The sequence below is a fragment of the Panthera uncia genome, chromosome A2 (assembly GCF_023721935.1).
Source record: "Panthera uncia isolate 11264 chromosome A2, Puncia_PCG_1.0, whole genome shotgun sequence".
Classification (NCBI taxonomy): Eukaryota; Metazoa; Chordata; class Mammalia; order Carnivora; family Felidae; genus Panthera; species Panthera uncia.
Window position 1 is genome coordinate 18,998,503 of NC_064816.1, and position 17,991 is coordinate 19,016,493.

The window sequence follows — 17,991 nt, forward strand, 5'->3', positions numbered from 1 at the left end:
TAACTATGAGAATTAAAAAAAAAAAAAAAACAATTATCTGTGCTCTATGGTTTTAACCCAATACTGTTTTCCCAAATAAAATCTAATACTATCAATCACCACGTTAATATATCTTCACCATAATATTGTATGGATATTTTTCTGTATTATCTGTTATGATTCAGGCATAAAATGAACTTACTTCACAATTACACTTAATTTGGGCCTTTATAAAATCAACCACACTTTTACTGATTTTAAAATAAAAGTACAGACCCCCTTATTACATATTTTGCCATAAGTACTATTCTGTTCAGAGTTCTGTACTTTATGGGATGAGGATCTTCCTTTGGAATAGTAACCTAAAAAGGAAATTTTGGTGGGTTTTCTCTTCCTTTCATGCATCAGTCACAGACTTGCTCCATATACCAAGTCTCTTCATCGATAGCTGGTGGGAACTGCTTCTTGAAACACCTTCCTCCCTTTGAAAAGGACTAAACAGGAATCCAAAATCATCATCATTATCTTTTACTCCACTCTATCCTCCCCAAGGGCAAGGAGTTTATAGATAGCACTCCTGAATTGCATCTCTTTGCATGTATCAGCTGTTCCTTGCTTCAGTGCGAATTCTCATTGTGGATAGGGGCTTGCACAGCATCTCTCTTGAAATCACACTTTCAGGCTTAATTGGCCTAATTGCTTCTAAAACAACAGAAGATGGTTACCAAAAAAGTTTTTTGAAGGATAATAGAGTCAAAATGTAGGATAATTTTTCCATTTGAAAATATTAAGACTGTCAGACAGACTTCCCAAATGCATGTTTGTGAAATTGATTTTGTGCACAGTATGGAATTCCTCTAGGATTAGTGCTTTAAATCCACATCAACACAGTGAATCCAGCTCTCAGAAGAAGCAATGTTTTCCAATGAGTTTCATGAGACAGCTCTGTTAAATTAAATTGGAAACTTGAAGGGCTTACTGATTGCTATTGATAGTGTTTTAGCCTTTGTTAGGAAAGGATTTTGCAAGGATTAAAAAAAACCTTGCATAATTTTAATCAATGAATTGGCAAAGTATCTCATTACTTGTTGACATTCTCATCATTTCTTTCATTATTCAGAGTCAGCCTCAACCAGCGAAGATTGAAGCTCCCATATGTTTCTTGCTATAACCATTGTTCTGGCTTTATAGATGTTGTTTAATGTCATGTGTGTGTGGTAAAGGCCTCACATCCTTTTAAGAAAATCTCAACAAGAAGACAAGACGTGAAAACCAGGTTGCTTCCTAGTGTGCCAGAAGCCTTAAAAGTCACAAATGAATAACAACTATATGCAGTTCAGTCTGATATAGATGTCATATGTTTCCTCTTGGCCAGAGGGACTGGGGTCACAGGCAGGCACAGGGCATGTTGAACCTGGAGCCTAGGACACAAAAGGAGAAGAGTGCTAATAAGCTAAAGCCAACACTGGGGTGAAGTCAGGGTGCCGTAAATGATGCATGTGACCAAATACATGATGCTTCTGAATGTGCAGTGACCAATTCAAATTCACAATGAGACAGTTTAAATAAACATGTTTAGGTCAACCTTAATGAAATAAAAAAAACAACTAGAATATTAAATCTATTATGTTATATTTTAAATGATATTTTATATTAAATGTGTAGTACCCATTACATAATCACATGTTATATAAAATTGAGAAGTATTGCTTTTTCCCCACTCTCACGTGGTATAAGAAAATTTTATTCAAATTCTTCATATGCAACCATGCCATCAGGTTTTTATCAACATTAGAGCCACTTTCTATGTCATTTGACATGGTTTTCCAAGGCACATTCTTTCACTTCAATCAGGTTGGTTTTGATTTATCACTCTTTGAATCCTTGATGATGCTTTCACCAAAAGTTCATCTTGAGACTCAATTACATTTTTGCTGAACACTTGGACACTTTATGTTTCTTTGTCTTCATTTGTCCTGTAGGCCCTTGTATGTGACCTTAATGATACTGCTATTTACTATGCTGCTTTTAAGGTGAGTTTTACAATAACGTCCAGGTCTTCAATTTGGAAGTCATACCCAAGAATTATTACTAAATCTGTGTAATTTTGCTATTTAAAAAAAATGTTTTAACCGATTGTGTCAGATAAGCTTTATGAGCATCTAAAACTTGCATTGATTGAGATAATTTCAAGCTAATGTCACTTACCCTAAACAGTGCTCTGACATTTGAAATAAAGGGATTCAGAGAATGCCCCATAACATGAAAGGATTTGTGAGGATGGAAATGTAAGGTGGCAACCTCTTCTCTTTTGTGATGACTGGAAGGGACCCTCTCCTTGTATTTGAGATAGACACAGACATTTCCTCTGAACACTGCCTTTGGTGTCTTTGTTTCATAGCCACCTTATCCACGAAACTGCCTCAAGTTAAGAGTACTTGTTTAGGAGCCATTCTTAAATAGACACCCATTTGTAGATGGGTAAAGGGCCATTGGGCCATCCTTATTTTGGTACAGGCCAAAAAAAAAAATCGCAAGTCTTTATGTATAACAACATTAAATGAAAATACTGCTTCTCACTTGCAAGTCACTTAAAGCAGTAGCTCATATTTCTCCCTCTCCTAACTCAGTTCTTCCCAATTTTCTGTGAATCATCTCCTTCCCAATTTTCCACAGATCATCATCTACCCAGGACTGTTACCTGCTGTGTCTGTTGTCAGTGTATGAGCATCTATACCAAATGTCTGCTCAGGCCATACAAAGAAGACCTAAATCCAGAAGGTCTGTGCCTATGGAACTGCTCTGTTTTGACTTGCAGTGCCTACTATCTCTAGCCTCAGAGTCCGGTGGATTTGTTTGTGTGTTAGTGCTGCTGCAAAACAGAACTCATTAAATATAAGTGAGAGTAAAGAAAGTCAGCTCAGGATTACTCACTCCTGTTCATGTAGAGGTGAGAAAGCTCATGACTCTAACATATACCTAAGTGTTGGCGCATTGAGGTCCCAAGTATTTTCTGCCACAGGCTTGAAAAACACACATGCATTCTCCCTTCCTTTTCTGTTCTCCAGCGAGTGTGACATTGAAAGAATGATGGCTTTAAGAGTAGACCAACAGAGAACTTCCTTCATATAACAACTTTGGTAGCTGATTTAAAAGTAGCCAGATGGGGGCGCATAGGTGATTCAGTCAGTTGAGCATCTGACTTCAGCTCAGATCATGATCTCACGGGTTCATGAGTTTGAGCCCCGAATTGGGCTCTGTGCTGACAGCTCAAAGCCTGGAGCCTGCTTCAGATTCTGTGTCTCCCTCTGCCTCTGCCCCTTCCCTGCTCATGCTCTGTCTCTGTCTCTCATAAATAAATAAATATTTTAAAAAATAAAATAAAATAATAAAAGTAGCTAGTGGTATGTATGATCCCATCTTGATTTTTTTTATGATAATACTTTCATCTATTAGAAGGTTGGATAGAAGAGAGGATTGGTAGATAGAAGCTGTTAGATATACAGAAATCATCCTAATTCCCTGAACTTCAGTTTCCTCATCTACAAAATTGAAAAAAAAAAAAAAAAAAGAATAAGGTAATATAAGAGACAAAAAAATCCATATGAACTAGTGAATCAAACAGGAAAAACTAGTATATAAATGAGAGGGAATAAGGTATAACCAAGAAATGGGCATGCAGCCTGTCATCTAAAAAGGAGTTTCCTTGGGGCGCCTGGGAGGCTCAGTTGGTTAAACTGCCGACTCCGGCTCAGGTCATGATCTCGCTGTCCGTGAGTTCTAGCCCCGCGTCGGGCTCTGTGCTGACAGCTCAGAGCCTGGAGCCTGTTTCAGATTCTGTGTCTCCCTCTCTCTGACCCTCCCCCGTTCATGCTCTGTCTCTCTCTGTCTCAAAAATAAATAAATGTTAAAAAAAAATTTTTTTTTAATAAATAAATAAATAAAAAGGAGTTTCTTTTATTATTTTTGCTAATGACTCTTGGTTATTGGCAAGTTCCACTTTTACATCTAAACTATAAATCCTATATAATTCCATGCATGATATCTTCATTACTCTATGGAGTCACATAAAATTCAACCTATTTTCAGTAGAAATGCCAGCATACATTTGCTTCATGCTCTGTACTCTTTCAGAGCCCTTCTAGATAATATAATCACACTGAAACTTCATACCAACCCTGTGCACTGAGTGGGGCTTCACTATCTTACAGAGGAAGAGATGGTCAACACCACAGTTGAGTAAGTGACTCAGCGAATTAATGGCATTTCTTCAAAAACAAGAAATGGTAGTGATCATATTTTTTAAATAATTTTTTTAATGTTTATTTATGAGACAGAGCATGAGCAGGGGAGCGACAGAGAGAGGGAGACACAGAATCCGAAGCAGGCTCCAGGCTTTGAGCTGTCAGCACAGAGCCTGATGTGGGAGTTGAACTCATGAACCGTGAGATCATGACCTGAGCCAAAGTTGGATACTTAATCAACTGAGCCACCCAGGCATCCCTGAAGTGATTATATTTTGATTTAAAAATTAATCTTTCATTTAACATATAATAATTCAAAAAAAAGCAACAATAACAAAAAATTCTAGGCATAGAAGGCATATCATAAGCTTTACTTGACATGTTATTTTTTATTTTTTAAAATTTACATCCAAATTAGTTAGCATATAGTGAAACAATGATTTCAGGAGTAGATTCCTTAATACCCCTTACCCATTTAGCCCATCCCCCCTGCCAAAACCCCTCCAGTAACCCTCAGTTTGTTCTCGTATTTATGAGTCTCTTTTGTTTTGTCCCCCTCCCTGTTTTCATATTATTTTTGTTTCCCTTCTCTTATGTTCATCTGTTTTGTCTCTTAAAGTCCTCATATGAGTGAAGTCATATGATTTTTGTCTTTCTCTGACTGACTAATTTCACTTAGCATAATACCCTCCAGTTCCATCCATGTAGTTGCAAATGGCAAGATTTCATTCTTTTTGATTGGCGAGTAATACTCCATTGTATGTATATACCACATCTTCTTTATCCATTCATCCATCTATGGACATTTGGGCTCTTTCCATACTTTGGCTATTGTTGATAGTGCTGCTATAAACATGGGGGTGCATGTGTCCCTTCGAAACAGCACTCATGTATCCCATGGATAAATGCCTAGTAGTGCAATTGCTGGGTCGTCGGGTAGTTCTATTTTTAGTTTTTTGAGGAACCTCCATACTGTTTTCCAGAGTGGCTGCACCAGCTTGCATTCCCACCAACATTGCAAAAGAGATCCTCTTTCTCCACATCCTCGCCAACATCTGTTGTTGCCTGAGTTGTTAATGTTAGCCATTCTGACAGGTGTCAGGTAGTATCTCATTGTGGTTTTGATTTGTATTTCCCTGATGATGAGTGATGTTGAGCATTTTTTCATGTGTCGGTTGGCCATCTGGATGTCTTCTCTGAAGAAGTGTTTATTCATGTCTTGTGCACATTTCTTCACTGGATTATGTGTTTTTTGGGTGTTGAGTTTGATAAGTTCTTTGTAGATTTTGGATACTAACCCTTTATCTGATATGTCCTTTGCAAATGTCTTTTCCCATTCTGTCGGTTGCCTTTTAGTTTTGCTGATTGTTTCCTTTGCTGTGCAGAAGCTTTTTATTTTGATGAGGTCCCAGTACTTCATTTTTGCTTGTTTGTTTCCCTTGCCTCTGGAGACGTGTTGAGTAAGAAATTGCTGCAGGCAAGATCAAAGAGGTTTTTGCCTGCTTTCTCCTCGAGGATTTTGACAGCTTCCTGTCTTACATTGAGGTCTTTCATCCATTTTGAGTTTATTTTTGTGTATGGTGTAAGAAAGTGGGCCAGGTTCATTCTTCTGCATCTCGCTGTCCAGTGTTCCCAGCACCACCTGCTGAAGAGACTGTCTTTATTCCATTGGATAGTCTTTCCTGCTTTGTCAAAGATGAGTTGGCCATACGTTTGTGGGTCCATTTCTGGGTTCTCTATTCTGTTCCATTGATCTGAGTGTCTGTTCTTGTGCCAGTTCCATACTGTCTTGATGATTACAGCTTTGTAGTATAGCTTAAAGTCTGGGATTGTGATGCCTCCTGCTTTGGTTTTCTTTTTCAAGATTGCTTTGGCTATTTGGGGTCTTTTCTGGTTCCATACAAATTTTAGGATTGTTTTTTCTAGCTCTGTGAAGAATGCTGGTGTTATTTTGTTAGGGATCGTGTTGAATATGTAGATTGCTTTGGGTAGTATCGACATTTTAACAATATTTGTTCTTCCTATCCAGGAGCATGGAATCTTTTTCCATTTCTTTGTGTCGTCTTCAATTTCTTTCATCAGCTTTCTAAAGTTTTCAGTGTATAGATTTTTCACCTCTTTGGTTAGATTTATTCCTAGGTATTTTATGGTTTTTTGTGCAACTGTAAATGGGATCAATTCCTTGATTTCTCTTTCTGTCGCTTCATTGTTGGTGTATAGGAATGCAACCGATTTCTGTGCATTGATTTTATATCCTGCAACTTTGCTGAATTCATGAATCAGTTCTAGCAGTTTTTTGGTGGAATCTTTTGGGTTTTCCATATAGAGTATCATGTCAACTGCGAAGAGTGAAAGTTTAACCTGCTCATGGCCAATTTGGATGCCTTTTATTTCTTTGTGTTGTCTTATTATAGAGGCTAAGACTTCCAATACTATGTTGAATAACAGTGGTGAGAGTGGACATCTCTGTCTTGTTCCTGACCTTAGGGGGAAAGCTCTCAGTTTTTCCCCATTGAGGATGATATTAGAGTTGGGTTGTTCATATATGGCTTTTATGATCTCGAGGTATGATCCTTCTATCCCTACTTTCTTTAGGGTTTTTATCAAGAAAGGATGCTGTATTTTACTTGACATGTTATTTTTAAGTGTCAATTCTTTATGGCCAATATGTAGTTTTTATTGCTGTGGCTTGGGTTATCATATTTCTTATTAACTAGTAATAATAAAGGCACAAATTAGGTTAAAAACTGCATTAATATTTGTGTGAAAATTTGAACATGTCTAACCAGAAGTAAACCCTAATAGAAATAAATGCAAAATATATCATCCATCACAAAGATACATGTAAAAACATAGATCATACAGTACAAAAACTGCTATAAAAGAGCATTTAAAAAATCAGAAAGCCTAGAGGAAAGGACAGAAGTCCCATTCATATCAATTATAATAATAAAAATAATTGAGCTGAAAGAAAATCCTATTAGGTAAAAATTTCCAAAGTAAAGTTAAAAACACAGAATCTATATATATGATATTCATGAGATTCACAAAAAAGAGACACAAGAAGTGTAAAAATAAAGCATCTAAGTATAAGAAATACAAACAAATGTCACAATATTGATGATAAATTGTAAGGTGAAAGGTATGAAATGGGTGTGCTATGTCAGGAGTGTCAGGATTGGTAGAAAAAGAACATACACACACACACTATAAAAGTAAATTCAGTTTCATATTTCATCCTCCAAGAATACATGATCTCACTGGAAACAAAGTGGTCTCTCAGGGCAGTCACAGACACAGCACGTGACAGCACCACTTACTCTCTCAGCCCCAGAATCCTCAGCAGAACCAGCCCCAGATTACATGGTCTCTGCAAAGTAGAAGGTTACTACTCTGCTAGTCATTAGATTCAGGGTTCATAGTCCCATTCTGGAGAAATTTGCCCAACAGTCTATATATCTCAGTTTAAAGGAAGTTGACCAAATTCGGCCTTCTTAACTGGTGGAGAAAGGAGAGCCAGCACCCAGGTGTCCTTACCAACATCTCCACCCCCAGTTTGCCAGAATTCCAGAAAGCCCTTTTCTCCCTCCACAGGAATAGAGATTTACTTATACTGATATGTGTTGGAATTTATAGTGAAGATCTAATTGTTGTGACCTTAATGCATATAATAAATATTGACTCAAAATTATTATAGTCAGTTTATTACAAATACAAAGAGAAGATAAAAGTACAATAAAAGCAAGAGAATTTAATATGCATCTTGACATACAGGAAGACAAAAATAAATAAGGATGGAAATAAATATTTAAATCAGGTAAATAAATCTGACTTAGAGAATCTGAATAAGATTGATGTGACAGAAAATAATAGTCAGCATCTTTGAACACTCATCATGGGCCATTGTTACTCCTCTTTTATAGATAAGAAAACAGGGCATAGAGCCATGAGGCATGTGCTTGAGCAGCCTGGTAAGAGACCATGCTCTTAACCTCTTACTCTCCTACTTCCAGATAAGGTGAGCATAATTTGTCATCTAAATCAGGACATTCTGATAATCAAAAGGAGTGCTTGATGCCAGTACAGCAGGTGTAAATGGAGTATCCCAGCTCATCAAGCCATATGGTCCTCCCAGCTCTAAACAAATCTTTTATCCAACGAACAGAATACATCTTTTCCAGTGCCTGTGGAACATTTACAAAAATTATTCATAGAAAAAATTTCCATAAATTCAATAAGGCACAAGCCACACTCTCTGATCACAGTGCAATTAGCATATAATGCATCATATTAGTTATCCAAAAGGGAAAAGCCATATAATCACCCTGATAATCAAAAAAGATATTTGACGAAGGTCAGTCTTCATTCCCAATTATTTAATAATTTCAGCTTATTAAAGTCAGAATAAAATGTTGTTTGTTGCAGTTTGAGGAAGTTAGTGGATATCAGTAATTTGGTTCTGAGAGCAAAATGTTAAGCAGCTATAAATAGAAATGGATATATGATGTAGAATAGAATCAAAATTTATAGTGTGTATATGTACATCTCTATATGTGTGTATGTAAATAGTATAAATAAACATGTCACTTTTATTAGCAAGAAAACTTAAATTTGAGATCATAGTTTATTTAGATCTATGAGCCACACGGACTTTTATATTTGTTTCCCATGGCTACTATAACAGATTACCGCAAGGGTGGTGATGTATAACATAGAAATTTATTCTCACAATCTGGAGGCCACAAATCTGAAATCAAGATGCCAGCAGGACCACACTCCTTCTGGAGGCTCTAGGGGAAAATCTGTTCTTTGCATCTTCTGGGGGCTGTCAGCCTGCCTTGTCTTAGGGCTTCATCACTCTAATTCTGCTTCTGTGGTCACATTGCCTCCTCCTCTTCTGTCTGTAATTTCTTCTCATCTCTTAAATCTTCCCCTGCCTTTCTCTAAGGACATTTGTCATTGAGGTTGGACTCACCCAGATCATCCAGGATTATCTACTGATCTCAAGAACCTTAATTTAATTACATCTGCGAAGACCCTTTTTCCAAATAAGGTAACATTCACAGGTCCCAGGGATTAGGATATGGATATACTTTTTAGGTGCCACCATTCAACCCACTACAACTTGTGATTAATGTGAACCCTGAATTAGAAAGACTATTAGAGTCATCATCAATTTGGAGCCTCTGTGGAGGCACAGAGGGATTGTGTGTTTTCTGCAAACAGGTTGGTCCCAAAGGAGGGGAGAGGCAGAACTGAGATGTTCATGCCCAGGTCCTTCTCCTAAAAGCACTGGCCAAAGAAGTCACTCCTTCTCCCAGGAAAGTGACTACAAGGGGCCAAAAAGTGTTACTCGTGGAAGAAGCCCTTCTATCACCTGGAAAGAGAAGTTAAATTAAGTATTCCTATTAAAGAGAGAGAGAGAGAGAGTGTGTGTGTGTGTGTGTGTGTGTGTGTGTGTGCACGCATGCTAATTGTCTTTTTTTTTAAGTCTGTGTTAAAATAAACATACATAAGTTGTAAAATAAGAAATAGTTTAAATTTCTCATAAATAAAAATGTAATTTCTCATGGCCTATGAGTGCACATCCAGAATATATCAAATTGGTTTATTTGTATCAGCTTGGTCTTGGAGATTCTGTTCCATTGGGCCATTTTTATAGAAATATGTGCTGTTTTTCTTCATTCTTCTGGATACTTCTCTCTTTTTTTGCACTATAAGTAAGGACTACATAAAACAGTGGTCAGCATCAGTAGTGTTCTTAAATCTGTAGGTTGTTGCCTCTTTTCCAGCTTTTTAGGACTTTCAACCAAATAAAGGCCAAAATAAAGCAGGTCACACCCAATGGGAGAGAATTTTAATATGGAGTAGTTGCACTAAATTAAGTTTTAAACCATAGGCAAGACTAAATAGTTGTAGTAGAGACAAAATGGGAATGCTGACTGACATCAGGGACACAAGTACCCTGAAGCCTGGTATAGGAGTAAGGCTTTCAGGGTTACAGTACTCTGTAGCCTCTTTTTCTCTACACCAGCTTTGGGGACCAGGCAGACCTATGTTTAGACTCCAGCTCATTTCACTCTTCTCAGTAAAATGAACATGGTAATACCAATCTTATAGGATTATGAGAATTAAGTGAAATAAAATATGGGAATATACTCTAACCACTACTTCCCTATAGTAGGCCCCCTTCTAAAAATGCAAACTTAAAGGTCTTACAAATAGCCCTTTAAAATTTCTTAAACATTTTTTTGTGTTGCCCCCCTTGGGGAAAGATGAGAAGAAAGTTGGGTGAATAGCCATCATAAACACGGAAATGTAGAAGTTAAAGAGGTGGTGGGAATGCAAGCTGGTGCAGACACTCTGGAAAACGGTATGGAGGTTCCTCAAAAAACTAAAAATAGAACTACCCTATGACCCAGCAATTGCACTACTAGGCATTTATCCACGGGATACAGGTGTGCTGTTTTGAAGGGATACATGCACCCCCATGTTTATAGCAGCACTATCAACAATAGCCAAAGTATGGAAAGAGCCCAAATGTCCATAGATGGATGAATGGATAAAGAAGATGTGGTATATACATACAATGGAGTATTACTCGCCAATCAAAAAGAATGAAATCTTGCCATTTGCAACTACATGGATGGAACTGGAGGGTATTATGCTAAGTGAAATTAGTCAGTCAGAGAAAGACAAAAATCATATGACTTCACTCATATGAGGACTTTAAGAGACAAAACAGATGAACATAAGGGAAGGGAAACAAAAATAATATAAAAACAGGGAGGGGGACAAAACAGAAGAGACTCTCAAATATGGAGAACAAACTGAGGGTTACTGAAGGAGTTGTGGGAGGGCTACAATGGGCTCCCCATTGTAGAGGGATGGGCTAAATCGGTAAGGGGCACTAAGGAATCTACTCCTGAAATCATTGTTGCACTATATGCTAACTAATTTGGATGTTAACTTTAAAAAATAAAAAAAAAAAACAAGGAGGTGGTAGGGAAGAGGCAAATGCTACTGTGTGCTCTGGTGCATGAGTGAATGAGAAGAGTATTCTGAACTCTGTTGAACAGAGCCTGCACACCTGCTCCGGTAATTCTGGTGCTCTGGATACTTGGGAATCGCATGTAGAAAACCAAAAACCTCTCGCCTCTCTGTCCTATCCCTTGAGTAAAATCCCTGGACATGTAGTAGTTGAAGTACTATGCTGGTTATCTCCTCTGTGAGGAGAGCAGACTGCTACAGAGGCATTACAGACCTCTTTTCAATCATAATCCCTCATGTGTCTCATAATTGAGGACAAACTACCAACATCAATAATCATGCTCTAAATATTAATTTGATTGGGTATAACATGATGCTTCTATAATCACAACTCATTTGATTACTTAATAAATGTTTATATTTATAATTTTTCCTTACAAAATACCCTAGTGATTGGTTAAAATGTGCTGATGACACCACATCCACTTAGTTTTAGATGATTTAAGTAACCCCTTGGCATTTAGGAAAGGGAGACATTTGAAAGATCAGTTAGGAGGTGATTACACTGGTCCAGAAGAGAGATGATAATGGTTAAACCAAGACCATGAAGAGGAGAGATCAATAAGGTAATACACATTGTCAATGTGAAAGTGGTTGACAAAGCAGTATCTCCACTGTACTGCCAAAAACCATTAATATTTTATTGGAGAAATGCTGAAGTTACACCATCTATCAGAGGGAGGGAGTTAATTTTCAAGACTCTTCTTTTGCAGTGAGAGGGGGAGTATGTTATTTATGACAAACTGTAGTCAGATTTCTGTTAAAGAAAGTAACTACTGATCTTGTAAACCTAGAAAGTGACAAAAAAAAAGCTGACAGCAAGACAAGTCTTTGAATCCTCACCAGCTGGGCACTCTGATGTACTGACTGGTTGGAAGAGATGAGACAGTGAGCATGTCAGACAGGAAGGGCTGGATGTACTGCTGCCAGCACCTCTCACTTTTGATTTCCAACCGAGTTGCTAAATCACAAGTGCTCATCTTAAAGAACGGTCTCCCTCTTCCTTTGTTTGGAAGGAATTCTGTAAGTAGAAAATTACCCTCACAGCTCTGGACTATGAGAACCTCATCTCTGATAATTCTTTGCAACATCTCTGAGTAACTGAGGCTTATTTATGCTGACTCAGGAGTCCAAAGAGTAATAAAATTAAACTAATGACTAATTTCCTTTATCTCTGCATGACTTCTATACAAACCCTTTTACTTAGTTGTGTTTCACGTTGCATGTACTTCACGCTCCTGGACTTTTTCTGTTGTTAAGTCTTTACACTATTTTTTTGTTCCTTACTCTTTGATATCTTTTTTATTATTTGAGTGTAGCTGACACACAACATTACATTAATTTCAGGTGTACAGCATAATTATTCATTTTCTCTATACATTATGCTATGCTCACCACAAAACAAAAACAAAAACAGAAATACCATACCAAATCCAACAATTACACTACTATTTACCCAAAGAAAACAAAAGCACTAATTCAAAAAGATATATGCACCCCTGTGTTTATTGCAGTATTATTTACAATAGCCAAAATGTGGAAGCAACCCAGGTGTGTCCATCAATAGATGAATAAATAAGATATGGTACACACACACACACACACACAAATGGAATATCGTGCAGCTTAAAAAAAAAAAAGATGAGATCTTGCCATTTGTGACAACATGGATGGACCTAGAGGGCATTGTGTTAGGTAAAATAAGTCAGACTGAAAGTCAAATACCATATGATTTCACATGCTAAAACTCTCACTGGGGTTTCCTATTTAAGTGGCCATGCTGGACTGCACACTTCTGAGTAAGCATGGAAAAATCCTGTAAGTTTTCCTTTGTGCATGGGTCTTACATTTTGGAAGGCCATACCTTCCTATGCAACAGGGAAAGGGGATGCCAAGGCTATAGAGACTCCTGTTGTCACATGGAATTTTCAAGAGATGACCATAATCTCATTTCAGTTGTTTCATTGAGGTGTCTGCATTAGGATGAGGAATCCCTGGTGTCTGTCTGTAAACTACACCAAGTACTTGTGTGGTTGTAGCTGTTTTGGAATTGCCCTTTAGAGAAATTAACAGAGGTGCAGTGTTGTTCCTCTATTCTCTCTTTTGTCCCAATCTTGAAACCCCTAGGAAAGGACTTTATATGTTTAGACATTTCAACATTTTCTGCTAAGCCTTCCTTCCTCTTGATTATAGAGGATTTCACAGTGGACCAAACTCACTATTCTCCTAAACTTTTCTTCCTCTCTTGGCCTGGCTGAAACAGCAACAAGCAAATATCCACACTGCTCTGAGCTTAATAGGATTTTCCTCTGGAGCCAGTATAAAGACTATTGAATGATGATACAAAGTCAGCGCAAGGCATGGCAGTGGTAATTGTCTAGAGGAACTGTTATTTCCCCTCTCAGGAACTTGCCTCTGGAACCTACTGTGTGTGTGTGTGTGTGTGTGTGTGTGTGTGTGTGTGTGTGTGGTGTGTAAGAGACTAGAAGAGAAAACTTAGGGGCACCTGGGTTGCACAGTCAGTTAAGCGTCCGACTTCAGCTCAGGTCGTGATCTCACGGTTCGTGCATTCAAGCCCTGCGTCAGGCTCTGTGCTAACAGCTCAGAGCCTGGAGCCTGCTTCAGATCCTCTGTATCCTTCTCTCTCTTCCATCTCCCACTCATTCATATTCATTCTCTCTCTTTCTCTCTCTCTCTCTCTCTCTCTCAAAAAAAAAAAAAAAGAGAAAAGCTTGTGATGTAGGAGATTGCTACTTTAGAGAATAGGATATTTTGCCAATTAAAAGTATTTGTTGACATTCATTTTAGAGTTTCCACCCTTTACCCAAGTGTGAATCTTCCATGAGCCTTAACAGAAAACATGCCTTGTCTAATTTAGTAAAACAGGAAAGTGAGTTTGAAGTTTGCCTTCAAAGTTGGTGTTTCAGTTGGAACATCAGACCAGATGTTTAAAAGCCTTGAGAGCCATAACACCTGTCCTTCTGTTGCAGGTGCAACAACGAGAGTGAGTGGTCCCAGATCCACGAAAATATCATCCGCAAGTCCAGCGCCAAGTATTCTGCTCCCAGTGCCAGCCATGGTAACATAGTTCTCTGGCTAGAAAACTTTGTGTTGCATTTACTGTTCCTGATCATACAGACCTATAGATCATACATTGAATTTGTGTGGATCAGCCGCCATATGTAAAGTTCAATTCCCCACAGACATTTATTCTCCTGCCCAGTCATTTTCTACTATTTCTTTTTGTGGTAATTTGAGACCTTCCCTAATTACTTTCAACCAAAATACATTTTCTGTTCTTTCTATAATGGATTCCATGTGCTTTGATAGGTAACTTAAGTTCTAATTTAAATCAAAAGCAAACAAAAAGGTTTCAGAGTTTGTGACATTGTGAAGTCTGTGTTTTCCTGAATAAAGAATACACACCCCAGCCAAAAATAAAAGACAAATATTAATAATCACTTTTTCTATTCCTGTTCAGTGTTAGCATCACAAAGAAAGTCTGACACTAATGAGAATCAGTGTTTGGTCTGCCAATATCATTCAGGAACTGAAATAGACAATCTTTATTTCACAGCAGCTTTTATCTCCGTTCAATTTCTTTTCCTTTCCCCTCCTTTTCTTTTAAAACTGTTTAATTTCTGTCTAAATCTTGGTGCAATTCCACACATTAGAAAGATTGTGTTTTCTAAATTGAACATTAATTGCTTGATTAAATTAGAAGCACTATTTAAAAGCCTCTGAGCTTTTATATACCCTTGAAGATAGCTATCAAGTTTACATAGAACCATGCTTATTCCGACAGTTTTACCTATCAGTTATTTCATAATATCTTTTACATAACCTTATTTGTTTTTTAACTTTCATAGCCTCATTATAAATACAAGTGGGCCTTACATGACATTCTAAAGCCACTGCGAAGCATGGAAGTTTCCAAAGTTGTTAAGAAGGACTTAATTTTTTTCTTTATCAGGATCAGCACATATTCAACTAGGATGGCCCTCAGAACAACTCCACACCAGAGGCTGCAAAGTTTGAGACCCTCAGATGGGAGTATTTGATTTCTCTAAAACTCTGTAGCACAGGGAGCCTCAGGGTCTCTCTCACAATTTTTAAGTGACTGGTTTTTTTCTATGTATGTGCCTGGATGCCAGGGAACTCCAAGCAGTGCTTGAAAGGGAAGGGAGTCCATATTTCTCACCTAAAACTAGGCTAAAGCAGGAGGCAAATAAAATCTTGCTTTTAAAATATAAAAAAGTTACTGGTTCAGTGGCTGGGTGGCTCAGTAGGTTGAATGTCCTACTCTTGATTTCAGCTCAGGTCATGATCCCAGGGTCATGGGATCGTGCCCCACATCAGGCTCTGCTTAGCATGGAGCCAGCTTAAAATTCTCTCTCCCTCTGCCCCTCTTCCCTGCTCACAGTTTTTAATTATAAAAGAAAAAAAAAAGTTACTGGTAATTTGGAAAACTCCCATTCATGTCCATGTTTGTGTTGTACTTCACTTTATTTACTGTACTTGATTTGTAAACAGTTACCTTTGGATACAAGTTCTTGAGACATGATATGATTAAAACATGAGAACATTTTGGGGAACCTGGGTGGCTCAGTCAGTTAAGTGTCTGACTTAGGCTCAGGTCATGATCCCCCAGTTCATGGGTTCAAGCCCTGCATTGGGTTCTCTGCTGACAGCTCAGAGCCTGGAGCCTACTTCAGATCTGTGTGCCTCTCTCTCTGCCCCTCCCCACTTCTCTCTCTCTCTCTCTCTCTCTCTCTCTCTCAAATAAATATTAAAAACTTTTTTTAAAAAAAACATGGAGAACATTTTAGAAGAAAGATGGTAGTAATAATACACTTTTTAAAACAGCTGAAAGAGGGGTACCTGGGTGGCTCAGTCGGTTAAGCGGCTGACTTCAGCTCAGGTCATGATCTCGCGGTCCGTGAGTTCGAGCCCCGTGTCGGGCTCTGTGCTGACAGCTCAGAGCCTGGAGCCTGTTTCAGATTCTGTGTCTCCCTCTCTCTGACCCTCCCCCGTTCATGCTCTGTCTCTCTCTGTCTCAAAAATAAATAAACGTTAAAAATTTTTTTTTAAAAAATAAATAAAAATTAAAAAAAAAAAACAGCTGAAAGAGTAGTTTCCCCCATTACCTCACCAGATTAAGATGCTGAATTGTGTCTCATTCCCTAGAGTGAGCAGGGATGGTGCCATCTTCAGTGTCTGTGGTTTTTGTCTGGAACTCACAAACACTGGCCATTCAAACAGTGTTAGAAAGGCACCCCAGACTTCAGATAGCCTTAGTTAGGGTGTCCCAGTTAGAGGTCTCCATGTACTTGTGGAAAATCCAGGAGGAGAAATAGGCTGCTTCTCTTTGAAGTGTGTGTCTGATGGCTTCTGGGCAAGGCTTGACTTGGAAGCTGTTGAGATCTTGGAAATTACCTGTTTCAACTCCTTCATTAAATAAATGAGGAAACTGAAGCTCAATGAAGTGACTTCATGGCTAAAGCAGGGAGCCCTGGTTTCCATACTCCAGGCCACTGGCTTTCCACTCTGTTGCCAAGCTTCTCAGCCTGGGTTTTCTACTACAGGATTGTAGGGTCTTCATGTCAAAAAATTTCATAGACTACTCAAGGAATAGTTCAGGTCTTTATTAGCCTCCTTAATTAAAGACATGTCATTATAAAAAATTAACTTTGCTATAAACTGTCACCCATCTTTGTTAAACATTGTGGACAGTTAATTGCCTTGGCAGTTCTGTTTCAGAACTCAGTAGTGCTCTCCCTTCGAGTTAAATCATACAAAATTCAGAAGGAATTACTATATTAGTTTTAGGTGCTGAGACTAAAACTATCATTCATCACTAACTCCCTTAGATTGGCCTCTTAGATATGTAGCCACAGAACTAACTTCTAGTAATTCCAGTAGCATGAAGATCATTAAAAACAAGTGAAAACAAAACAGTTGAGAAATTAATTTTCTATGTATTTTTTAATGACTTATACAGCTTTCTTTATGTTTCTTGGGCTGGGATTAATTTACATTATTAATCCTCACTCATCTCTTCACAGAGATGGGGGTTGAGAGGGACAAGGGCCAGGTTGCTGACCTTCCAGTATTCCACACAAATGTGGGATATTTTTATGGGACAGTCTTAATCTGAGATGAAATTTAGTAAGAAAACAGTTTTCTTGTGTCAGAGATCATTTTAACAGAGAAATTGTAATAGAATTAGTTACTTTCAAGTTCGTTGGCTTGAGAGCCAGGTGATTGGTAGGTAGATGAGCAAGTGTTGCTAAAGGACTGGTTGCATATTGGGTAGGCGAGTGGGTCACTTTTCTGAGTTATTTACAGAGGCTCTTTTGTCCTGAGGACCATGCTTAGCATTATTTGGCATGTGCCTCAATCACTCAGGGCTTCAGAACCAGGAAGAGGACTCACATATTCCAGGATCCCAATTTCTACAAAAGCAGATGAAGTTTTATAGCCTCCATTGGTGACTTCTTTCATCCTTCATGTGCCTTTTCATGTGTTCTCTTGCATAAACTGAAGCCCTTTTTCTCTTGCTTGTCACACTTCAGAGCAGCTATTCAGAATTCCTTTTGGATAGCTCAAAAGCTAGATGTACCTCTCCCAGTGTCTTCAGTCTGCATCCTCACAAGTTGCACTTTGCATCTCTAGGCCAATTTGGTTGCTCAGAAAATGAGATAAAAGGTAGGAAAGG

General features: G+C 38.2%; 1 protein-coding gene across 1 annotated transcript in view; it reads left to right on the forward strand.

The window, feature by feature from the left end:
- DOCK3 (dedicator of cytokinesis 3) overlaps nt 1–17,991 on the forward strand; it is a 560,028-nt gene that overhangs the window by 429,827 nt on the left and 112,210 nt on the right. Inside the window, exon 13 of the mRNA XM_049640567.1 lies at nt 14,264–14,352. Coding sequence (XP_049496524.1) covers nt 14,264–14,352 — 89 coding nt within the window. The remainder of the gene's footprint in view (nt 1–14,263; nt 14,353–17,991) is intronic.